The following is a 26,642-nucleotide window of genomic DNA, read 5'->3' as shown; positions in this document are numbered from 1 at the left end:
CTTTCTAATATAGTTAACATTTAATTATGCCTGTGGTTATTTAATCTGTAGAAGTTTTCAACTTTTCTATATTCAAGTCACTTATATCTACTTTTTATTGTCAATTCTGCTTTTGAATTGATTAATTTATTGATAATTTATTGATATATTTAGTACCCTGAGATAAGTGGACATCTCTCATTTTAAAATATTTAAATCTTTCCTCCTTCTAGAACTTCTTTTAGCACATTGCAAAAGGGGTGGGTTTTTTATTAAGTTACTATTATTCTATTATATACTTTCTCCTTTGAAAATTACTGTTTTTTAAATTTGAATTAAACGATTGCTTACAAATCTAAAAATACCATTTAGATTCTCTTTTCAGTGTTTGACATTTGTCTCTAAATGATCCTCTCCTCATTTCTTTAGTTCTTTGTTTCCATTCCTTTCTTGGTCAGTTGGCATGTCTTCTTTCTTCTAATAGTTTTAGCTTTGGAATGTGGATAGTAGTGTTTCCATGAGTAGTGAATTATTGCATCACAACGCCACTTTTTAAAATTTTTCATCTTAAAACTTTTGTAAGATATTCCTCTATTTTCTGGCTGTTAGGACTCTGAGAGAGGAAATAAAGGTGATATTATTTCTTCAAAAGTAACCTATTTGATTGTTTTACTGGATCTTGTCAGGATTTTTTCTTAAACTGAAAATTTAAAAAATCCACAGTGCTGTGTCTTTACAGCTACCTCTTTTGATTAATTTTGTCTATAAGCATTTTTAACTGACCAGGTTATTTTTAAATGTAAAAAATTATGTAGTATACCTTTGATTATTCGATGTGTTCCACAGAGTCTGCTTTTATTTTGAGAAGACAGTCTTCACTTTCTATATTCCGTCACTATACCTCTTACCCACCATCCCGGTCCTGTGTAAACAACTTCACTTCTCTTTCTGAGTCTGCTTTTCTCTTTGTCCTTTTCCTCTGCTCTCTGGTATGGCTTCTCAAATGTGTCCTCTACTTTCCTGAATTATTTTTCTCTTCGTGTCAATTCTGTTTTGCCCTGTCTAAAACAGTATATCTATTACATTTTTAGATGTTACAACTTTTTCCTTCTTTCAGCCTGCTTCTTATCAGCTCAGTTTATATCTTAGAAAGCATATAAATCACATTTTAAACCCCACCTTCCATTTCTTCATATTTTCTTGTATATTCTTGAGAACGTGAAGCAAATGCTTTCTAAAGGTTTCTTCTGTTTCTTACAGTAAATGCTTTTCTGAAGTATGATTTTTCTCTGCATCTTAAGAATAATGTTCTATCCCTAAGTTAGAGAATCTTTTAATACGTTTTATAACTTGGGAGGCTTTTTTAACTTATGTTAATTTATTTATTGCATGCATTAGAACTGATGAGGTAGGTATTATTCTTATTCCTATTTTTTTTTTTACTGAACTATAGTTGATTTATAATATTGTGTTAGTTTCAGGTATATAGTAAAGTGATTCAGATATATATATATATATATATATAATATATATATATAATATATATATCTTTTAAGATTCTCTTCCATTATAGGTTATTACAAGGTATTGAATATAGTTCCCTGTGTTATACATTAAATCCTTGTTGCTTATCTATTTTATATATAGCGGTGTGTATCTGTTAATGCCATACTCCTAATTTATCCTTCCTGGGGGGCCTGTTTTTTAATTTATATATCCCCAAATGAGGAGTCCTTTCTCTGGCCTTGTGCTCATCAGAAAGAATGCCTTTGAACCCTTAGTGGCTCCCACCAAGGGCTGAAAGATCCCCCTCCTCAGAGCGTCCACCAGACGAGAGGCTGAGCCATTTAGCCCTTAAACAAATGTCTGATTTTTAAAAAATTTGAATTGAAAAACAAATCTGGCAAAATACAGGTAACATAAATTTTACTTATTTGACTTTTTACATACTGGACCTTAAAGCTATCTCTTGCTACCCTGTCTTGACCTCATGACTGTCAGAAAGTGTGTATATTCCTGAGTGATCCTAATCAGCCTGGATTTCTGCGGCTGCCAGGGATGGTGGGGGACATATGTCACCGGAAATCCAGAAAGGGCTGGGCTTCTGGGGCTCTCCCCATATCTACCACCCCCTTCACATCCCAGGGTGTGTGAGATGGCTGATTCCCTTTCTTTCGCCTTCCATTCCCTCAGTGCTGCTTTATAAATGATATGATATGATGTGGTATGGAAATGACATGATATGGTAATGATACACTATAGTATGATATGATATAGTGTGGAATGATGTGATATGGTATGGTATGATATGGTATGGTATAATATGGTAATGATATGATATGATATGGTAATGATATAATATATGGTATAGGATGCTGTGCTGTGCTATGCTATGATGGTGGTATCATCTCAAGAGGCTGTAGAAGGACAGCAGTGCGTAAGCACTGGTACAGCAGCACCCAGACCAGCTCCTGCTGCTTCCGGAAGCAGGTCCTTCCTGTGTGGGAGCAGCCACCTGATTTTCTGGTTGGGGCAGGCTCTCCACGCTCAGGTAAATAAAGATAGGCAGTGGGAGGAAGATCAAAACCTCTCTAATTTTTTTTCTCCCTAGACCTGCTCTGTTTCAGGGGTGAAGATTTACATCAGCTGCTGGTAATTTCTCCATGTGTTGCCCTCTTGCTAATAACGTTTCCTCTCCCAACCTGACACATTTCTAAAGCAGCTATCTGTTGCCATCAGAATGTGTGGTTGTCATTTTGTGTCGATGTGTGGACTTCCATAACAATGCAAATAGTCTGAAGAGGGAGAATCAGGCCTCGTTGCCTCTCTCCTGTCACACTGGGATCCTAACTGTGAGCTTCAGAAAATTCAAGATGAGCGTGAACTAGAGGTTGTAAAAAAAAAAAGGCTGTAGAGCTACACATAACTCTGGAACAGCTGCTATTCACCCTTTTACCCCTTTCCTCTGCACCCCGCCCTCCAAGTAGATGAAGGCTATTAAATGTAACTTTTGAGAATTGGTATCTTTACTTCTTTGCTTTTAGAAGTAATGGTACTCTGTGTGTCCTGATTTTGAAAATTCAGTATGTTTTAAAGGTGCTTGGAGTCTGGTTGCTGGGTTCATTTGAAATGAGGCTTTACGTCTTGCATTCTGCCTCCTTCCCTACTTCCAATCCTATGTGTTAATTGCAGCTCTTCTTTTAAAGGTATACAGGGGGTTCTCCTCCATTTCTGCACTTCTGGTGTTCCCCGTTTGAAAATGGATGTATGGTGCTTCCCAGATTGACGTTTTTTCAGTCCCTCCGTTCCCTGGTGCCTGTGTCATGTCTTTGGCTGCTCTGGTCTGGTGTAAGCTGCAGGGCACAATTGTCCAGGGGGAGGCAACCCAGAGAGAGGGCTTCAGAACACAGCCTTTAGTCCCTGCCAGGCTTCTGTGGGCACATCGACATGTGGACAGCAAAGCCAGGATGAACCTGCAAGACATGAAGAAATGTTCTGCTCTTTCCTTTGCTTTGTAGGGTAAGTGGACAGGGGATCAGGAGTTCAGGAAGAAATGGTGTGTGATTGGCCCAACTCTCACTTCAGAGGTGGTTGGAGATGGAATTTAATTTTCTGTTTCATATCACTCCATTGCCTGCTTGACAGGGCCTCTCTTCACCAAGAGCCGGGGTGTTTCTTTTTATGACTTCAGAGCTGACATTAAGCAGTCAGCAGACAATACTGTTTGCACCCAGCGCAGTTCCATTGCAATGTAAATCAAGGTGGCCTTAGCGCTGTCTGGACTTGTGTATTAATTCACTGTTCCCTTCATAGACATATTCCTTGAACCAGCAGGCATTAGGATGAAACAACAGAAACAAAGCCTGACTGCCTGGGGAAGGAATAAAGTTTTTTTTTTTTTTTTCAGGAGTTATAGAGAAGCACAAACATTTTGAAGGATTAGGTACTAACAGAGGAAATATTGAGAGGTGAGGCTAGGACACAGCAGAAGGGATGTGACGAGAAGAAAAGGAAATAAATATATCTCCTCATCTGCCAGGAGAAGTTACTCTTTTTAGAGCCACTAATAGAAGCTGCTCTGTGGTTTCAGGGGGCAAAGGTTCTACGACCTCTCATTTGGGGGCCGAAAAAGAGGCTCTATAAAGAGCAATTGATGCTTTGAGTAAACTTTAGGGAAGTGTTCTTGCATCCTGGTGTCTTGTTTCATGTCTCCTTTTGCCATTAAGAAGATGGTTATGGCTTTAGTATACTTATCTGTACTCAGTAAGAGAGTTAGCTTATCCAGGGCAGTTAAATCTATCTTGTCTGTACTTTCAGATTTAAAAAGCTTTATTTTGTTCCACGAAGTACTATGAATACATGCTGTAGATAATCAGTAATTTCTTGGGAACAGTCATATCCATGGGCATATTATTTCTAAAGATAATTTTATAGGTTATAACCTGAGCTTTTGAAATTATTGAAAAATAATTCCCATTATCTTGTTAGTTACAGTTGTTAGTTCTAAAAACACTAGAATTCTCTAACACATAATTTTTAAACGGTGGTATTCCAGAAAACTAACGTTGTAGGTTGTAAAGACCATTAATTTTGAAATTGATTAAAATCTCTCACTGGTTCCTGGAATCTTGGTTGGATTCACGTGGTACCCTCACGTGCTGTCTCGGAAGGATATACTCAATATTCCATATATTCTTTTTGAGATTATACCTCATTATTTCCTTACTCTGTGGGATAAAATGTGTGATCCAAAATTTTGTGTCTGGAGTGTATTTTTTTATAGCATATGTGCTACTTTGTTATTTCAGGGGAACATCCGTATTTTACATGTTTATATCTGTCACCATAGCTTCACTATTTGCACATTAAGCTTGTGGGCACATTTTTGTGTTTCTGATTTGGGAGTTTATCCAATACTCCTTGTTTATTTTGGGGCTGCAAAATACTCATGTTTTCCATGTCTGGGGAATTTTATTCATGAGATAGATTGAAGTTCGGTGTCTTGTCTGTTTCTTTCACCAGAGTTATCTGGAACCCCCAGTGTGTTAGGATTTGAGTCCTCTTGCCTTGTGTCAGTAGCGGTACTAGGTTTTTGAAGGTACACGTTACCATGTTGCATTGCAAGAGAGCCATTTAACGAGCTTCCCTTGGTAAAATACCAATGTTAGCAAAACCCGATTTATAATTGTGTGGTTGTGTGTGATTATATCAAATAAAATTTTGTAATTGGAGGGTGGATTAAAACTGGAGGGTTGGAAACTCATATCTGCAATCATTTCTTAAAGGGAGAACATATTGATACATTAACAAAGAATTTGAATAAGTAGACGGGAACTTTTATGATACTTGTACTCTTAGGAGAAATTTTTTCTAATAAAAAATTTAGAGATTAGTGAGCATTTACCTCTGCAGTCCATCATAGAACTGCTGCTTCTGTGGGGTTTTGAGAACTTTGAAAGTTCACAGAGCATTGGAAACTTTTCATAGAAATGTAACTTTAGGTAAATAATGATTTAAAAAAATGCATGGCCAAAGCAGAGATTTAGTGTTCCTCATATTTATGCTGGACTTCTGATGGAAGATCCTTTTAAACCAAGATGCATATTCTAAGCTAGAAGGTTGCCACATAAAAATTGATTGTATAGTGTATTAAATACTCATGTATGTGAACTATGGGCTGGTTTCTTAGTAAAGCTCTAGCAATCTGAAAAAAGTGTAGATTTTACAGAATTTTGAACACTATAGGATTTCCTCCATTTTTCTCAAGAGTGGTGAGAATAAGACATGTATCACGTTTAAAAGATTGTTTTATATCATCTTTACTATAAAGACAATAAAAATCAGTAGAGGGCTGGTGTTTGGGGGTAGTTTCAAGTGTGGAACTTGCAGGGTTTTTCTTATAAATGTAATTAATTTTGTAAGTTAATTTAGAAATCTATGAATTTTATTCAGTGTAACAAATCCTTTAAAATGAAACTTATTTAAATTAATTAACAAGTTTAGAGGCAGGACTTCCAGATGGTGGAGTGAGGGTAGTGTCTACATGCCCCTGGAGCTCTACATGCAGAAAAATGAGTTTAAACTCTTACCTGACACACAAAATTAACTCGGCATGGCTCATAGCCTTAAGAACGAAAACCATAAAGCTTCTAGAAGAAAACACAGAAAATTTTTGTGGCCTCGAATTTGGTAGAGTTCTTAGATACAACACCAGAGGTGTAATCAATAGAGGAAAAAATTGATAAATTATATTTTATCAAATTAAAAGCTTTTGTGCTTCCACATACACCGCTAAGAATATTAAAAAGATAACCCACAGATTGGGAGAAAATATTTGTAAATTGTATATCCAATAAAAGATTTGTATGCAGACTATATCAAGAGCTCTCACAAGAAGACAGCTCAATTTAAAAATGGGCAGAAGGGGCTTCCCTGGTGGCGCAGTGGTTGAGAGTCCGCCTGCCGATACAGGGGACACGGGTTCGTCCCCCGGTCCGGGAAGATCCCACATGCCGCGCGGAGCGGCTGGGCCCGTGAGCCTGCGCGTCCGGAGCCTGTGCTCCGCGGCGGGAGAGGCCACAGCAGTGAGAGGCCCGTGTACCACAAAAAAAAAAAAAAAAAAAAAAAAAGGGCAGAAGACTTGAATAGATATTTCACCAAAGAAGATATACAGATGATAGAAATGGCCAATAAGCATATTAAAAAATGTTGAACATCATTAGTCATTAGGGAAATACAGATCAAAACCACAGTGAGGTCTCCACGTCACACCTTTTGTGATGGCTCTTCCAGTAGTTCCACCATGAGTGGGGCAGCTCCCTCCTGAAGCTCATGACAGTAGTCCTTGTTATGACCCAAGAAAGGTTTATTACACAAAGTGGGATGTCCCGAGGTGGGGGAGGGGAGGATGGCTCTCCAGGAAAAATTCAGGAACCGAGAGAGAGAGGGAGAGAATAGGGAGTCCACAGGAGTTGTGTAGACGCCTTGTGAGTCCACAGATAATCCTAAGACCTTGAAGCAATTTACATTTGAGGAATTATTACAAGAGTGACTAAAAATCAGTATCCCTTTGGCTCCGGGAGTTGTAATTCCTCATTTTTTCTTATTATGAAAACCATGAGCTTTGCCATCCTGAGTCCTGTAACAACCCCTCATTCAACTTGCCATAGTCACTGGAGCCAGTGCTGACCTCCTATTGCAGAATGTTGGCGCTGGGAACAAAGTTAAGGTCTTTCCTTCCTCATAGAAAGATGCACACAGTGACAGGGAACGTTGAGCCTGTGTTTTACAGTTGAAAATACGTAAACGTGTGTCTGTTATACCACAGGGTATGATGAGACCCACTGTTAGAGTTTAAAAGAAGGCACCAAGACATCTGTTTCCTACAAAGGGGGACCTGTAGTTAGCTAACCTTTAAAATGGTCATATCGGGGACAGGGGAGGGCAGTGGTCTTTGGCAGACAGCTTTCTTAAGGCGTATAGAATAGCCTGTTCAGGGGGGAAGGTCCCTCACTTTCAGTAGATCCCATTTTTTTATTTGCCTTCATCGGGGCTCCAGGTTTGAGAAAGGATGGCAGAATGGGCAGGTGTTATTATGTGGGAGAGGGAATTCTCCTTGGGTTTAATAGATCTGTAGGTGAGTAGTGTTCTCTCTTATGGCTAGAATGAGGAGAAGAGGGACCCTTGTTATATTTTGGTAGGATGTCATAAGACTTAAAAGTCAAGAGTTCCAGGTAACTGTGGCAGAGGGCAAAAGAGATTTATTTGGGAGACCACTGTCCATTTTGTAATATCATGAGGGTGTCTTTGAATAGGTCATATGTCTCTTTATTAGGACTCTTTATTAGGACTGCTGCCTGTAGACAGTAAGAAGAATGGAATTCCCAGTGATGCCTGCTTTAAGACTCATGACTACACTGAGTGAGTAGCGTGTACCCCAATCAGAGTGGATACTATCGGGGGACCCAAAGGGGACTAACAGAGTTTTGGTGAGACTTACAGTAGTGGTGTCAGCAGCAGCATACTGGGAAGGATAAACCCAAAGTAGGCCCACATAAGTACTAATCACTGTGAGGCCGTAGTGACTTATGCCCACAAACTGGGGCAACAGCTCAATACAGTCAATTTGCTAATGAATGAAGGGACATTTGCTCCTTGGTATAATCCTCATTGGCCACGATGCCAGGACAGAACAGGCCACAGAAATCGCATTGGGAAGGTAAAGTTTTGGTTACAGCCAGTGGCATTGGGATACCATGGTGTTTGATTCCATGTTTAAGAATCCAAGGTTCACAATGACTGGGCCCTTAGAGCCAAGGAAATGGGAGTGCTATATGAGTTTACTTAATAAATGTGAGCAAGTTGGTCAGCTATGGCATTAAAGTGAGCCTTTTCCATGGGACCTTTAGAATGAGCTGAGTCATGGGAGCCTTTAATATAGTGTATAAAAGCAATAGTATATTCCCAGTGTGGAAGGCCCCATAGGGAACAATCCTGAATATGAAATCTAGTTTGTGCTTGTTGGTTAGACCAAACAGTGGACCCATTAGCTATCACCAAGGAGTCTGTAAAAATATGGACAATGAAGATACGTTTATTGAGGCACTCCTCCAGTGCCCACGTGACTGACCTTATGGTACATCCTTTATCTACCATGTCTTGGCAGTGGGATGGGAAGAAGTAACTCCCCTGTGGATTCACATGGGATGGTGGTGCTCTTGTCCATAAAATAAATGGATTCCCTTTCTCCTGGACTCAGGCGACCTTGCACGTGGCCTATGGGGCCAGGTGAGGGGCCATCTTTCTCGGGCAAGGAGACTCCAGAAAGCATGAGAATTAGTGTGTAGAGTTTCCACAGTAAAGAAACCACCAGATGCCACTGGTGGCATTGTTAGCTGGGTGGCTTTTGGGGTGGCCTCCAGGGCCTGTCATTGGGGTGACCTCCATTCAGATTGACCTGATTTTCTTGTGATTGCCTAAATAGATCTTAATGAAATGAGTAGATGGGATGTTTGTTGCTTCCAGAAGCCAAATAGGCAAGTAGATGTTGGGCTTGAGAGGCCAGGAAGTAAGGTTATTGACTGGAGATGGTTTGGAGCAGCCTTCTGGGGACCAAATGATGCCCCCAAATTAAACTGAGGTGGTAGAGTCTTGGATCTTTTGGGGTGCGGTGACCCAACTGTGGTTAGTCAAAATCTGGACCACAGTTTGAATGTCTTGTGCAATAACTTCATGAGTTTCTGGCCTCGGTAGAATATTGGCAGTCAAAGGCCATAGCTGGTGTTTGAGAACAGAGCAAACCCATGAAGGTCCTGTCTGCATACATGGTGGGGAGATATTATTTTTAAAATTTTATTATTATTATTATTTTTTGGCTATGCCCTGCAGCATGTAGGATCTTACTTCCCTGACTAGGGATCGAACCTGTGCCCCTTGCAGTGGAAGCGTGGAGTCTTAACCACTGGACCACCAGGCAGGTCCCCCATGGTGGGGATATTGATGTAGCCCACAGGTAACTGAGTGAGGGTATATCGGGGCACCTCATAGATAGATGCAAATTGCGACTGTGAAGCTGGAGAAATGGGGACAGAATAAACTATATTGGTGAGATCAGTAACTCCGGGGATCTACCTCACGGAGGGTATCCTACCACCCCCGCCGATGATGTTTATAAGCTCTCTTGTCTAAGGAGTCTTACCCTCAATTGTCAGGATTTGAGTTTTCACCCTGGGGCTTCTGTTTAGTGGCAGAATTAATTTGTGAATTTTCCTTTTTAGGGTTTAATAAGGTTGTGACATGTTGAAATGCTACAGCATTAAGAAAGATTCATAATCTTTGTCGATGACCTTTAAGAATGCATTAGGTTTTTGTTTTTTGTTTTTTGGGTCTTTAGGAGGTGAGAAGATAAAGCTGGTTAACATTTGAGTTTTAGCTTCTGGATGCCAAGGGCGAGTCCCTCTGTGCCCCTGAAGATCAGGACCTTTATGGCAAAATCAGGGGCAGGAACAGCTGCAGATGTACTTGGTGTTCTGAGTGTTCTAATTAACCATTTCCCGTCGGGGAATGAGCCTCAGAGGGCCACAGGGGGATAGCTCTGCATCCCAGCTCACCTGGGGACCCCCCACTGGCTCACTGGGACAATGGTGGTGGTGGAATCAGCGAGCACCATCACACTTGTGCTGGAGGCGACAGACGCAGGTGGGAGATGTGACTTGGAGACTGCTGGCACTAGCCAGTGAACAGTGGAAGTGCAAGTGCTACGACTTGGAAAAAGAGTTTGAGGGGGACCTTTGAGATGGCAGAGGAGTAAGACGTGGAGATCACCTTTCTCCCCACAAATACATCAGAAATACATCTACATATGGAACAACTCCTACAGAACACCTACTGAACACTGGCAGAAGACCTCAGACCTCCCAAAAGGCAAGACACTCCCCACGTACCTGGCTGTGTGGCTGAGAGGGTCTTGGTGCTCTGGCTGGGTGCCAGGCCTGAGCCTCCAAGGTGGGAGAGCCGAGTTTGGGACATTGGCCCACCAGCGACCTCCCGGCCCCATGTAATATCAATTGGCGAGAGCTCTCCCACAGATCTCCGTCTCAACGCTAAGACCCAGTTCCACCCAATGGCCAGCAAGCTCCAGTGCTGGACACCCCATGCCAAACAACTAGCAAGACAGGAATACAACCCCACCCACTGGCAGAGAGGATGCCTAAAATCATAATAAGTTCACAGGCATGCCAAAACACACCACCGGACACAGTCCTGCCCACCAGAAGGACAAGATCCAGCCTCATCCACGAGAACACAGACACCAGTCCCCTCCACCAGGAAAGTGGACCAATCTTACCCACTGGGGGCAGACACCAAAAACAACAGGAACTATGAACCTGCAGCCTGCGAAAAGGGGACCCCAAACACAGTAAGTTAAGCAAAATGAGAAGACAGAGAAATACACAGCGGATGAAGGAGCAAGGTAAAAACCCACCAGAGCAAACAAATGAAGAGGAAACAGGCAGTCTACCTGAAAAAGAATTCAGGGTAATGATAGTAAAGATGATCCAAAATCTTGGAAATAGAATGGAGAAAATACAAGAAACATTTAACAAGGACCTAGAAGAACTAAACAACAAACAAACAATGATGAACCACACAATGAATGAAATTAAAAATTCTCTAGAAGGAATCAATAGCAGAATAACTGAGGCAGAAGAATGGATAAGTGACCTGGAAGGTAAAATAGTGGAAATGACTACCACAGATCAGAAAAAAGAAAAATGAATGAAAAGAATTGAGGACAGTCTCAGAGACCTCTGGGACAACATTAAACACACCACCATTCGAATTGTAGGGGTCCCAGAAGAAGAGAAAAAGAAAGGGACTGAGAAAATATTTGAAGAGATTATAGTTGAGAACTTCCCTAATATGGGAAAGGAAATAGTTAATCAAGTCCAGGAAGTGCAGAGAGACCCATACAGGATAAATCCAAGGAGAAACATGCCAAGACACATATTAATCAAACTATCAAAAATTAAATACAAAGAAAAAATATTAAAAGCAGCAAGGGAAAAACAACAACATACGAGGGAATCCCCATAAGGTTAACAGCTGATCTTTCAGTAGAAACTCTGCAAGCCAGAAGGGACTGGCAGGATATATTGAAAGTGATGAAAGGGAAAAACCTACAACCAAGATGACTCTACCCAGTAAGGATCTCATTCAGATTCGACAGAGAAATTAAAACCTTTACAGACAAGCAAAAGCTGAGAGAATTCAGCACTACCAAACCAGCTCTACAACAAATGCCAAAGGAACTTCTCTAGGCAGGAAACCCAAGAGAAGGAAAAGACCTGCAATAAGAAACCTAAAACAATTAAGAAAGTGGTAATAGGAACATATATATCAATAATTACCTTAAATGTAAGTGGATTAAATGCTCCAACCAAAAGACATAGACTGGCTGAATGGATCCCAAAACAAGACCCATATATATGCTGTCTACAAGAGACCCACTTCAGACCTAGGGACATATACAGACTGAAAGTGAGGGGATGGAAAAAGATATTCCATGCAAATGGAAATCAAAAGAAAGCTGGAGTAGCAATTCTCCTATCAGACAGAGTAGACTTTAAAATAAAGACTATTACAAGAGACAAAGAAGGACACTACATAATGATCAAGGGATCAATCTAAGGAGAAGTTATAACAATTGTAAATATTTATGCACCCAACATAGGAGCACCTCAATACATGAGGCAAATGCTAACAGCCATAAAAGGGGAAATCGACAGTAACACAATCATAGTAGGGGACTTTAACACCCCACTTTCACCAATGGACAGACCATCCAAAGTGAAAATAAATAAGGAAACACAAGCTTTAAATGATACATTAAACAAGATGGACTTAATTGATATTTTTAGGACATTCCATCCAAAAACAGCAGATTACACTTTCTTCTCAAGTGCTGATGGAACATTCTCCAGGATAGATCATATATTGGGTCACAAATCAAGCCTTGGTAAATTTAAGAAAATTGAAATCGTATCAAGAATATTTTCCGACCACAATGCTATGAGACTAGATATCAATTACAGGAAGTAATCTGTTAAAAATACAAACACATGGAGGCTAAACAATACACTACTAAATAACTAAGAGATCACTAAAGAAATCAAAGAGGAAATCAAAATATACCTAGAAACAAATGACAATGAAAACACGACGACCCAAAACCTATGGGATGCAGCAAAAGCATTTCAAAGAGGGAAGTTTATAGCAATACAATCCTACCTCAACAAACAAGAAACACGTCAAATAAACAACCTACCCTTATACCTAAAGCAATTCGAGAAAGAAGAACAAAAAACCCGCAAAGTTAGCAGAATGAAAGAAATAAAGATCAGATCAGAAATAAAGGAAGGAAACTACCAAAGATCAATAAAACTAAAAGCTGGTTCTTTGAGAAGATAAACAAAATTGGTAAACTGTTAGCCAGACTCATCAAGAAAAAAAGGGAGAAGACTCAAAACAGAATTAGAAATGAAAAAGGAGAAGTAACAACTGACACTGCAGAAATACAAAGGATCATGAGTGCTACATTTAGCTTTTTAATTAATTAATTTATTTATTGGCTGTGTTGGGTCTTCATTGCTGCATGTGGGCTTTCTCTAGTTGTAGCGAGTGGGGGCTACTCTTCGAGCAGGAACTACTCTTCATTGTGATGCGTGGCTTCTCTTGTTGCGGAGCATGGGCTCTAGATGTGCGGGCTTCAGTAGTTGTGGCTCACAGGTTCTAGAGTGCAGGCTCAGTAGTTGTGGCACATGGGCTTAGTCGCTCCGAGGCATGTGGGATCTTCCTGGACCAGGGCTCGAACCCATGTCCCCTGCATTGGCAGGCGGATTCTTAACCAGGGAAGTCCCAAGCTTTCTTGAGGCACCAGGAGGCCTTTTGGGGCCCGGAGTTAGGTCAGGTTGGTTGGGTGCTCTCTCCCTTAGAGGCTGAGCCTGGCTTGGCGTCCCGGAAGTAGTTCATTGCTCTCCATATTTGCTACCACTGAGGGAAGACTGATCTCTAGAGGGCTGAAGGAGAGAGTTGGTGGATTCAGTATACGGTTGCCAAACTGATTTTCCGAAAAGAGTGAGGCATAGAGATCTTTTCATCTTGAGCCAATTTTTAAAGCTATATTAAAGTATAATTTACATGTACTAAACTGCATACGTTTGAAGTATTACAAGTTAGTACGTTTTCACCTAGGTATGAACCTTGAAACCATCCTCAGAGTTCTGATAATGCCCATGTTTACCTCATGGCCTGTTATTATCTCTCCTTGCCCTTCCCACCTCTTCCCTTAGAATAGATACGTTTGCATTTTCTTGAATTTATCTGATTGGAATCATAAACCGTTTACTGGGTTTTTCTTCTGGTTTCCTTTGTTTCATAATTATTTGAGATTCATCAGTGATATAAACGAATAGCTCATCTCTTTATTTTTTGATGAGTAGCATTCTTATCTGGATGTACCACTGTTTACCCGTTCATCTTTTTATGGACGTTTAGGTTATTTCTAGGTTTTCACTCTTGAAAATAAAGCTGCTACAATATATATATATATATACATATATATATATATGTATATATATATACATATATATATATGTATATATATACATATATATATATATATATATCAACAATATTTAAACCTCTCTCACCTCCTCGCTTCCAAGATGATCAAGAAAAGAAGGAATAATGGTCATGCCGAAAAGGGCCGTGGCCACGTGCAGCCTGTTCGCTGCACCAGCTGTGCTGGATGCATGCCCAGGGATAAGGCCATTAAGAAGTACGTCATTCGGAACATCGTAGAGGCCGCAGCGGTCAGAGACATTTCCGAAGCGAGCGTTTTCGACGCCTATGTGCTTCCCAAGCTGTACGTGAAACTGCATTACTGCGTGAGTTGTTCCATTCACAGCAACGTAGTCAGGAGTCATTCTCAGGAAGCCCGGAAGGACCGAACACCTCCACCCTGATTTAGACCTGCGGGTACTGCCCCATGACCTCCGCCAAAGCCCATGTAAGGAGCTAAGTCCTTGAAGACTGAAGAAATACTGTCCCTGGGAAGACAATAAAGTGGAAATTATACTTAAAAAAAAAAAAAAGGTACTGTCTACCTTTTTTTTTAAATTTTTCAGATCTTTTATTTGTTATGTAAAATTCACATTTTAAAACTGTGGATAGAGGAATTACAGTCACAATTCCTTGGCACCATGGTAGCATTACTGTGGTAGTACTCCTAGATGAGGGAATGGCATGTGAAGTTCACAAAGTACAAATTGACAGTTCTGTAATATAAACTCCAAAATTAGTAAAATGATTTTTAGATGAAAGTCAAAACAAAATGGAGCAACTTGTATTACTCTCATAAAAGCCTGCCTACAAAAAGCTCAAATCAATGGTGATGACGAGTTTTGAGTGGCAAAGAATTTAAAGGGGGACTAAAAATCATGGTTTATTTGTTGAATGAAACCAGCCTTGGAATTTAAGAAAATCACATTTTAAAGTTTAAGCACAGTTATAAAAAACAGTATTTGAAAAATTTCATGTTTGCTTATTCTCATTTTCAGCAATCATAAAAATGTGAATCCAATCCCATCAGTATAAAATAGTTCCAAGAATATAATTCATGTCTCCAGTGTTCCTATCAGAGCATTAAGGACCACCTATAAATCAGTATGTCAGTTCTAACCGAAAACTGGATTAGGGAGAAGATAAATCTGAAAGTAAAATAATGGTTTCATACTTTGGCAGTTGAGAAAATTAAATAATTTTAAACCTCAATGGAAGAATGTACTGTGAGGAAACAATCCTAACCACAGCAACAAAAAATCAATATTTTTTTTCACTTTTGCAGTTCAATTTATTTGCTGTTTTACAACTTCTATTTCCAAAGGCTTTACAATGTCATATTTTCTTATTTTTTGATACAGTGCTTTAATAGCTCAATCAAGAGAGGTATCCTATGATGCAATATTTAGCTCTTCCTTGAAGCTGGAACTCAGCAATTTGTTTCCTCTAGAGCTGCTGGGTATTGCCTAAACTTTATAACATCTGCCTCGAATCTCTGTTACTTTGCAGCGGAACTTGGTTTTTGATCTCTCACAGTTACATTCCAATCATTTGTGAGAGGCTCTCCTGGACTCCAGTCCCTCTGGCTTGGGCATAGCATGTTTTCTTTGGAGGCTGACACCAGTGCTTTCACAGCCATCCTGTCGTTTCAGCTGGTAAACCACAGGGATGACGCGCTCATACTCACCACCAGCTTGTAATAACTTGTACTTATTTCTGGTGGGCCAGACCGTCAGCTGGGGAGGGAGAGAGCAGTCAGGTGGCATCCTGATGATCCTTCCAGCCTTCCGATAAGACCTTCCTTTGGAAGGTGTCAGAGGGCCCTGTGGACTCACTTCCTCAAGGAGGCATTCTCCCTCATCCATTTCATCTTCAACTTCCAGCTCAAGAGTCTTCTGAATCCTCAGCCACCCCATCAAGAACATCAGCGACACCAACTCCTGCCAGGTCAGTATTCCACAGAACCAAGTCATTCGGAAGTCAGAGCTGAAAACGGATGCCGGGGAAGAGTGCTGAAGACCCCAGTGGATGGTGGAGCGCCGCCATCTGGCTTCACTTTTTGGACAAATTCTCCCCGCCTCCAAGGGCAAAAGGATATGATGAGTTTTCTGAAAAGTTCTCACTGTTCGAGACTGGCCTGCTTTGAAGAGCAGATTCCAGCGCCAACAGTGACGTAAGTGTCTCTGTTTACCCACAGTCCTACAAATGCTGAACTAATTTACACTGACCCATCTTTTTTTTTTTTTTTTTTTTTTTGCGGTACGCGGGCCTCTCACTGCTGTGGCCTCTCCCGTTGCGGAGCACAGGCTCCGGACGCGCAGGCTCAGCGGCCATGGCTCACGGGCCCAGCCGCTCCGCAGCATGTGGGATCCTCCCGGACCAGGGCACGAACCTGTGTCCCCTGCATCGGCAGGCGGACTCTCAACCACTGCGCCACCAGGGAAGCCCTACACTGACCGATCTTAACAGGTGTGCTGTGCCACCTCAGCTTTCATCTGCTTCTCTCCTTTCTCCTGACGGTGAACCTTGAAGCTTCCCTCTGAAGTGCTGTTAACTAAGCCCCGTGAGGGCCCCTTGGAGCCCCTTCCTCCCTGACAGTGTCAGCTCTCAGTTCCGCTCCCTCTTTTCCTCCTGTATGAGTTCCTCTCCTAAGTGCAAGCCTTTCCCCAACTTCTGTTCTCGGCCATCTTTCCTCTTGAGATCCCGTGCACATCCGCGATTTCAGCTGTCTTCCTCTGGAGAAAGCAGTGCGGTCAAACAGAAAGTAACTATCAGGTCGGAGACGAACGTTCCGGGTTGAACCCCAGCTTCCCGACTTCCTCCTTGTCTGCCTGGGTCAGGTCTGGCATCCTCTGTGCCTCAACTTCCACATCATTAAAGTGGGTTTGTACTGTCTTAAAAAAAAACAAATTAAGTACTTTTTAAAAAAAATTTTTATCTTTGGCTGTGTTGGGTCTTCGTTGCTGCGCGCCGGCTTTCTCTAATTGCAGTGAGCGGGGGCTGCTCTTCGTTGCGGTGCGCGGGCTACTCATTGCGGTGGCTTCTCTTGTTGCGGAGCATGGGCTCTAGGCATGGGGGGTCAGTAGTTGTGGCACGTGGGCTCTAGAGCACAGGCTCAGTAGTTGTGGCGCACGGGCTTAGTTGCTCCACAGCACGTGGGATCTTCCCAGACCAGGGTTCGAACCCGTGTCCCCTGCCTTGGCAGGTGGATTCTTAACCACTGCGCTACCAGGGAAGCCCCCCCACCTTTTTTTGCAGAAGGACTCACATTTATTGGTTCAAATACGGTACCTAACATTTGCTAAACATGCACTTCACACTAATTGGTCACATTTCCACAGGTAGTCTATCCACAGAAAAGGGCCCATCCCTTGCCAGATGGCAGGGTGGGAGGTGGCAGAGGGCCTGGGTAGCAGAGCCCACCAGTCATCACTTGGTCATGCAGGATTGATGGAGCCTGGTTGGCGGGCAGCCCTTGGCCGGCCCTTTGGGGACAAGGGCTCAGAGACATCCTGTTTACTCGACTCCTGTACAGGACTGTGGGTAGAGGTGGGCCTCGGGTAGGTAGCCAGGGCTAGGCTGATGGATGCACGTGCCACCAGAGCTCCTGAAGGTGGGGTCATGGGAGGTGGTGTTCCCTGTGCCTTGGGTCATAGGAAGGAAATGGAGGCCTCTTCAGGGGGGTGGCTGGTCCCTGGCTGGGCAGGTGGGAAGGACTCCCCAGACATGGCCCAGACATTACAACACAGCCGCAAGCCCCTGTCGCAGGCCTGGGATGGCAACACAGACAAAAACACCAACACCCCAGGGCAGGCAGGGTTCCTTTCCCGACGGAAACATGGAAACAGAGCAGGAGTTACAGTATTCTTTCCCCACATGATTCCTCAGAGAGGAATAGACCAGAATGTCACTCAAGAGGTAGTTTTTTTTTTCTTTTTCATGGAAATTTGAGTCAACAACATTATCACCTATTATAAGACATTTCAGAGAAACAAAAAGTTTAACTTTTTTTTTGAGATTAAATAGGCAAGTTTTATTGTCAAATGTAACAATTCTTCAACAACTCAGTAGTATTGTAGTATTACTGCCTATCTTAAAGTCTTTCAGAGCTTTGGGCAGACAGCATCTTAAGGCAGCCAAGTATAAAGAACTATTTTTCTGATCTTAAGCACCAGTTATCACCAATTTTCACACAAAATGGTTTTCTTTTTTAATTTTTTATTTCTCCTCCTGCATTTAAAGGGCCATTGCTGGTCAGTGAAGAGGGAATGTTTGGCTCTCCATTCAAAGTGTTAATCAAAGTGATGTAAAGTCGGGCTTCCCTGGTGGCGCAGTGGTTGAGCGTCCACCTGCCCATGCAGGGGACACGGGTTCGTGCCCCTGTCCGGGAGGATCCCACATGCTGCGGAGCGGCTGGGCCCGTGAGCCATGGCCACTGAGCCTGTGCATCCGGAGCCTGTGCTCCACAACGGGAGAGGCCACAACAGTGAGAGGCCCGCGTACCGCCAAAAAACGAAACAAAAAAAGTGATGTAAAGTAAATAAAAATAGCAGCCACATAACTCTGCATGGCGTTGCATCCAAGCTAAGGACAAGATGAGTAAATTAAAGAAACTTGTGCACTCAGGTACTCAAATCCTGTTTCCTCTTTGGAGTTACACGAAGCAGCAGTGCTATCCAGCTAGTGTCTCATGTTGCACGTCTGGAGCATAAACACAGCTAAACACACAGTGCGAAACACCGACAGCATCAGTACCTGTTCTCACCCATCACTGTCCACCTCTCAGTCCAGCATGCTGACTATAACCCTGTGCTTTTATTTTTATTTTTTTATTTTTATTTTTTTTGCTGTACGCGGGCCTCTCACTGCTGTGGCCTCTCCCGTTGCGGAGCACAGGCTCCGGACACACAGGCTCCGCGGCCATGGCTCGCGGGCCCAGCCGCTCCGCAGCATGTGGGATCTTCCGGGATCGGGGCACGAACCCGTGTCCCCTGCATCGGTAGGCGGACTCTCAACCACTGCGCCACCATGGAAGCCCAACCCTGTGCTTTTAAAAGTTTTCATTATTTGACAGTTAAGGCATTAGAGAAAAAGTTTTAAGGCTATCTTAATATATACAAGCATTCACTTTCGTTAGTATATTGCTTTCTCGAATACACTGTTCAAATATCTCATTTTTGTGACATTAAAAACTATGGAATTCCTTATTAAAGTCCAAACCATCAATAATGGGAATAGTACAATATAAAACAATACATATAAAGCTACAGTATTCAGTTACAATTCAAACTAGAAATTACTAACTACACATAGCTGCTTCATGTTTGGTTTTACATTTTGGCCCCTCGTTCATTCCTATTTACAAGTGATGCCTACTGAGAAAAAACCCAACTTCTTAACTATGTACGTTTTGTGGTGGATGTGCCATTTCTTCTCACTTTTTTTTCTATTAAAAGAAAACAGAAACTAACAGCTGTTTTTGAGGATGGGGAAAAATTCAAACCCTTGTGCACCCTTGCTAGGATTATAAAATGCAGCAACCACTCAGGGAAACATGTGGCAGATCCTCAAAAAATGGAAACTAGAACTACCATATGGCCCAGTCATCCAAATTCTAGGTACATACCCAATGGAAAGCAAAGACTTGCTGAGATATTTGCAGACTCTGTTCACAGCAGCACTATTTCCAACAGTGGAGATGTGGAAGCAGCACCGATGTTGATCTTCAGGTGAATGGGTAAACGAAACACGGTGGAAACCCACAATGGAATGTGATTTACCCTTTAAAGGGAACGCCTGTCACATGGAACAACATGGATGAAACTTGAGGACAGTATGCCAGTGAGATAAACCATCCGCATACAAAAAGTGCTTTAGAATTCCACACACGTGGTATGTAAAGTGGTAAAAACATATATAGAATATCAGAGTAAAATGGTGAATACGAGTGGCTAGAGAGAGAGAAATAATAAAGACTTGTTTTTTAAAGGATGTGGAGATCAGTTTTGTAAGATGGAAAAAGTTCTGCAGATCTATAGCATAACAACAAGAATATATTGGACACTACTGACCAGTACAGCAAAAACTGGTTATATAGTACATTTTATGACTTTTCAACTACAAAATTTTTGTAAAATGTAGTTTTTAAAATAATTTATTTGTTTATTTATTTTTGGCTGCATTGGGTCTTCGTTGCTGGGTGTGGGCTTTCTCTAGTTGTGGCGAGCGGGGACTATTCGTTGCGGTGCGTGGTCTTCTTACTGCAGTGGCTTCTCTTGTTGCGGAACGTGGGCTCTAGGCACACGGGCTTCAGTAGTTGTGGCACGTGGGCTCAGTAGTTGTGGCGAGAAGGCTCCTCATTGTGGTGGCTTCTCTTGTTGTGGAGTGGGTGCCAAGATAGAAAGGGCTTTTCCAGAAAGTCTCAAAAGACAGTGGGAGGATGAACCTCTAAATGTGCATATTATTGGAAATCTGCCTTTTAGTGTATCAACTCCACTGATTATCAAATTGGCTTGAAAATGTTTCTCATAGAAATGGACCTTTTGCTTATGGCAGAACTCAGATGACTTTGACTTTGCAAAAGGAAGTGGCAGAGAAACTTACAGCCAGTATAGGAAGCAAGCAGCATAGTTGCCTTTCCATCATGGCCCAGTACCTCTGCGAAGTTCAGCACATCTTCACAGTTGCAGGTCAGGCTTTCGTCCCCAAAGCAGAGGTGGACTCGGGGTGGTGCATTTCACCCCCCTGACCCGGCCCAGGATAGAGTAACCATTCAGGCTGGTGGAGAAAGTCATTCAGAATGCCTTTCAGTTCTGAAGGAAATACGGCCATCGAGGGCTTGGAATGTTACTCCCTGAAGCTCGGCGATTAGAAAGCACTGGGAAACTGTTACAGTTGGCAGATGTGGACCCTACTGTTCGACCCACCCAGCTCTCTGTCTTACATTTTAAGAGCCTCTGTGACGTATACTGAAAAATGTGTAATGAAGACCCACAGCTCTTTGCTTACAATTTCAGAGAAGAACTCAAGCAAAAATCAGAAAAAAGGGTATGACAAGGAGAGTTACAGACTGTAGCTGCTACTTCAGGGGCTGGCACCCTACTGGATGTTGATTTTCACAATGTTGAACTTCTCATACGTGTGCTTACCAGGTGTGACTTATTCCCCTTTTACAGCTTTGTAAAGGGAATAAATATCATGAAATTAAAAAAAAAAAAAAGAAAGAAAGGACTTCCCTGGTGATGCAGTGGTTAAGAATCTGCCTGCCAATGCAGGGGACACAGGTTCAAGCCCTGGTCTGGGAAGATCCCACACGTCGCGGAGCAACTAAGCCCGTGCGCCACAACTACTGAGCCTGCGCTCTAGAGCCTGTGAGCCAGAACTACTGAGCCCGCATGCCACAACTACTGAAGCCTGTGCACCTAGAGCCCGTGCTCCGCAACAAGAGAAGCCACCGCAGTGAGAAGCCCGTGCACCGCATCGAAGAGTAGCCCCTGCTTGCTGCAACTAGAGTAAGCCCGTGCGCAGCAACAAAGACCCAATGCAGCCAAAAAAAATTAATAAATTAAAAAAAAACAGCAAAAACCAGTGGCTCTCCATTTTCCTCAAAGGCGAGGCCAAAGCCCTGACATTGCCCATGAAGCCCTTCCAGCCCCGCCCCCACTGCCCCCTGATCTGTTTACTTCCTCAAAAAAAAAACCTTTTAAGTTTATTTATTTATTTTTGGCTGCATTGGGTCTTCATTGCTGCGTGTGGGCTTTCTCTAGTTGAGGCGAGCAGAGGCTACTCTTTGTTGCGGTGCGCAGGCTTCTCATTGCGGTGGCTTCTCTTGTTGTGGAGCACAGGGTCTAGGCGTGCGGGCTTCAATAGTTGTGGCTCGCGGGCTCTAGAGCACAGGCTCAGTAGTTGTGGCATGCAGGCTTAGTTGCTCCGCAGCATGTGGGATCTTCCCGGACCAGGGATCGAACCTGTGTTCCCTGCATTGGCAGGCAGATTCTTGACCACTGCGCCACCAGGGAAGTCCCATAAATTAGTTTTTAAAAGTTGATTTTTCTGAACTTCACTGACCTTCATGGCTGTGGATTATCCTGAAATCCATAAAAGTCCTGGCAGCATTTCCTCTAAGCTCAGAACACAGTGGTGAGGTAATAACAACCGCACTTTTGCTACTTTTGCAACAGTACTCTGGAATTGAGCATAATAGGGGGAGGAGGTGGTAGGGGAATCACCTCTTCTGCCTTCTTAGTTTGCAGAGTAAAGTGGAAAATCCCGGGCTCAAATCCAGGACAGTCTGACTAGATCCCACTTCAACCACTGAACTCCAATAATTTGTTTACACATCTTATTTAAGTCCATGTAAGTCAGTTGAGAATCATGTAGTACCTTTGTCCTACTGGCGCAGCCCAGCGCAGCATAACGCCAGGTGAGGAGTTGTACCCACACAGCCCAGCACCTTCCAGCATTCTCAGGACCAGGCGCTCGCTGCTGCCCTTGCTCTGGATGCCAACAAAACACAGGCACCCCTGCCTCCTACACACTTCTCATCTTTCCCATTGGAGGAAGTCGCCTGTAGATCCAGGCTGGGCCTTACAGGCTGCCCGGTTGGAGAGTCAGTTGTGGGTTGAGCCCCACCTCACCTCTTTCCTGCTGTCAGCTGGAGTAGGTAAACAGCAGATGGTCATCAGAGCAGCTAAAGCCTCAGTTTCAGAAATTTTTTTTGTGTGTGTGGTACACGGGCCTCTCACTGTTGTGGCCTCTCCCATTGTGGAGCACAGGCTCCGGATGCACAGGCTCAGCGGCCATGGCTCACGGGCCCAGCCGCTCCGCGGCACGTGGGATCCTCCCAGACTGGGGCACAAACCTGTGTCCCCTGCATCAGCAGGTGGACTCTCAACCCCTGCGCCACCAGGGAAGCCCAAAGAGAAAATTTTTGATGGAGCTCATCCTCCAGTAGCTTCCTGAAAAAGGATGCATAAAGTGTTCCAGTGAAGGACCTTTTCCAGGACACTCAATGATGACAGTTGCCAAGTCCTGTAGTAGGTCCTGGGTGAGGAATCCTTGACTCATGGGACATAACAGCATTGCCGGATGCCTGGTACATTTAAGAAACCTGACTGCATAAGAAGCACTCTACATGGGCACAGGATGTTACCTGGAATCAGAGAACTAAATGATACTGACTTTTCTTGATTTTAAATGGTAAAAAGTCTAACTACTTTTTGTAACAGTACTCTGTACTAATGATGGTTAGCTATTTATTTTTATTTGTATTATTAATATTCACAACCTATTTCCTAATTAAATATTTAAAAGTTCTAGTGCCAATTCTGGTGTTAAAAACTTTTAAAATCTCTATAAGTCTGGTTTTGAGACAATTGATAGTAATTGACTTTCTTTGTTAGAACCAATTGCCGAGTAATAAAATTCACTTTTCAAAACAAAACAAAAAAAAATCAAGGTTTAAATCTTGGTGATAACACAGTTGTCTGTAGAAGCAACTATATGCCAATAAAATGGACAACCTGGAAGAAATGGACAAATTCTTAGAAAAGCCCAACCTTCCTAGACTGAACCAGGAAGAAATAGAAAATATAAACAGACCAACCACAAGCACTTAAATTGAGACTGTGATTAACAATCTGCCAGCAAACAAAAGCCCAGGACCAGATGGCTTCACAGGCGAATTCTATCAAACATTTAGAGAAGAGCTAACACCTATCCTTCTCAAACTCTTCCAAAATATAGCAGAGGGAGGAAGAGTCCCAAACTCATTCTACGAGGCCACCATCACCTTGATACCAAAACCAGACAAGGATGTCACAAAGAAAGAAAACTACAGGCCAATATCACTGATGAACATAGATGCAAAACTCCTCAACAAAATACTAGCAAACAGAATCCAACAGCACATTAAAAGGATCATACACCATGATCAAGTGGGGTTTATCCCAGGAATGCAAGGATTCTTCAATATACGCAAATCAATAAATGTGATAAGCCATATTAACAAATTGAAGGAGAAAAACCATATGATCATCTCAATAGAATGCAGAAAAAGCTTTTGACAAAATTCAACATCCATTTATGATAAAAGCCCTCCAGAAAGTAGGCATAGAGGGAACTTACCTCAACATAATAAAGCCCATATATGACAAACCCACAGCCAACATCGTTCTCAATGGTGAAAAACTGAAACCATTTCCTCTAAGATCAGGAACAAGACAAGGTTGCCCACTCTCACCACTATTATTCAACACAGTTTTGGAAGTTTTAGTCACAGCAGTCAGAGATGAAAAAGAAACAAAAGAAATCCAGATCGGAAAGAAGAAGTAAAGCTGTCACTGTTTGCAGATGACATGATACTATACATAGAGAATCCTAAAGATGCTACCAGAAAACTACTAGAGCTAATGAATGAATCTGGTAGAGTAGCAGGATACAAAATTAATGCACAGAAATCTCTGGCATTCCTGTACACTAATGATGAAAAATCTGAAAGAGAAATTAAGGAAACACTCCCATTTACCATTGCAACAAAAAGAATAAAATACCTAGGAATAGACCTACCTAAGGAGACAAAAGACCTGTATGCAGAAAACTATAAGACACTGATGAAAGAAATTAAAGATGATACAAACAGATGGAGAAATATACCATGTTCTTGGATTGGAAGAATCAACATTGTGAAAATGACTATACTACCCAAAGCAATCTACAGATTCAGTGCAATCCCTATCAAACTACCACTGGCATTTTTCACAGAACTAGAGCAAAAAATTTCACAATTTGTATGGAAATACAAATGACCCCAAATAGCCAAAGCAATCTTGAGAAAGAAAAATAGAGCTGGAGGAATCAGGTTTTCAGACTATCCTACAAAGCTACAGTAAGCAAGACAGTATGCTACTGGCACAAAAACAGAAATATAGATCAATGGAACAGGATAGAAAGCCCAGAGATAAAACAAATACTGTACAGTAACATATATATAGAATCTAAAAAAAAAAAAAAAAAGATTCTGAAGAACCTAGGGGCAGGACAGGAATAAAGATGCAGATGTAGAGAATGGACTTGAGGACACAAGGAAGGGGAAGGGTAAGCTGGGGCAAAGTGAGAGAGTGGCATGGACATATATACACTACCAAATGTAAAATAGTTATTGGGAAGCAGCCGCATAGCACAGGGAGAGCAGCTTGGTGCTTTGTGACCACCTAGAGGCGTGGGATAGGGAGGGTGGGAGGGAGACGCAAGAGGGAGGAGATATGGGGACATATGTATATGTATAGCTGATTCACTTTGTTATAAAGCAGAAGCTAACATACCATTGTAAAGCAATTATAGTCCAATAAAGATGTTAAAAAAAAAAAGAAAAAGAGTTTGACAGTTTCTTAGAAAGTTAAACATAAACTTGTCATATGACCCAGGAGTTCGACTCCTATGTATTTACCCAAGATCAATAAAAACATAGGTTCACACAAATGACTTGTATGCCATCGTTTATAGCAACATTATTTATAATATTCAAACAATGGAAACAATCCACATGTCCATCAACTGGTGAAAAGATAAACAAAACAGTGTATCTGTACATGAAATACTATTCAGCAATAAGAAGGAATGAAATACGAATATAATATAATATGCTACAACACAGATGAACCTCAAAAACATTATGCTAAGTGGAAGAAGCCATACACAAAATAACATATGAAACAGACACAAGTAGATCAGTGTTTACCTGGGGTGGGAAGTGGGGTAGAAATTAGCTACAAGGAATCTTTTGGGGGTGATGGATACATTCTAAAACCAGGATGTGGTGATGGTTGTGTAAATCTATACAGTTACTAAATATCATTAAATTGTGCACTTGAGCTTTTTATGTTCAGGAAACTTTGTGAGAACATACATGTTTTCATCCACGGTGGTTTGCGCTATGTGTAAGCTTTATGTAGTGTGTGTGTCTACCTGGGTGGAAGCTGACGCATGTAAATAATGCTGTACTGTACTGGCATGTGCAGATGATTTAAGTATTTCTGAAGAGCACCAAGTTTAAAAAGTCTTCTTAGGTAATCTACGTAGTTACCCACAACATTGAGAAACAGACAGATGTGCAAAGTTCCCCCTTAGTGGTGGGGGTGTGTGTGGGAGGTACAAACTATTGGGTATAAAATAGGCTACAAGGTTGTGTTGTACAGCACAGGGAATAGAGCCAATATTTTGTAATAACTGTAAATGGAGTGTAACCTTTAAAAATTGAATAAAAAGTAAATTAATTAACAACAAAAAACTCCAAAGTTCCCCCATTAGCATTCAGATTTCCTACACTTTTTTCATGTTTTCTAAATAGTTCGTTAGGTTTGAAATGCTGTTTATTTAAGAAAGAGAATAATCACCCAGATGTGAGTATGTATGATGCGTAGGTTGTTGTATTAAGCGCCACAAAATCAAGGAGGATTTTTTTAAAATTATAGAACAGCAATTATCGGGCTGCTCCCAGGTGCTGGTCTTAGCAGCTTTATCTGTACGACTTCACTGAGTTCTCA

At 41.9% G+C, this 26,642-nt stretch overlaps 2 protein-coding genes and 1 pseudogene across 2 annotated transcripts in view; all 3 read left to right on the top strand.

Moving 5' to 3' along the window:
• The window catches only part of ST8SIA6 (ST8 alpha-N-acetyl-neuraminide alpha-2,8-sialyltransferase 6), a 128,671-nt gene that overhangs the window by 7,630 nt on the left and 94,399 nt on the right, over window positions 1-26,642 (top strand). The window lies entirely within an intron of this gene.
• LOC132487740 (small ribosomal subunit protein eS26-like) lies at window positions 14,205-14,504 on the top strand. The gene has a single exon (XM_060095491.1). The coding sequence runs from the start codon at window positions 14,205-14,207 to the stop codon at window positions 14,502-14,504; it is 300 nt and encodes a 99-aa protein (XP_059951474.1).
• LOC132489268 (mitochondrial dimethyladenosine transferase 1-like) lies at window positions 17,827-21,183 on the top strand (annotated as a pseudogene).

The sequence above is a fragment of the Mesoplodon densirostris genome, chromosome 4, assembly GCF_025265405.1.
Source record: "Mesoplodon densirostris isolate mMesDen1 chromosome 4, mMesDen1 primary haplotype, whole genome shotgun sequence".
NCBI lineage: Eukaryota > Metazoa > Chordata > Mammalia > Artiodactyla > Ziphiidae > Mesoplodon > Mesoplodon densirostris.
Note: the sequence above shows the minus strand (reverse complement) of the source record. Positions and strands in the feature narration are given on the sequence as shown.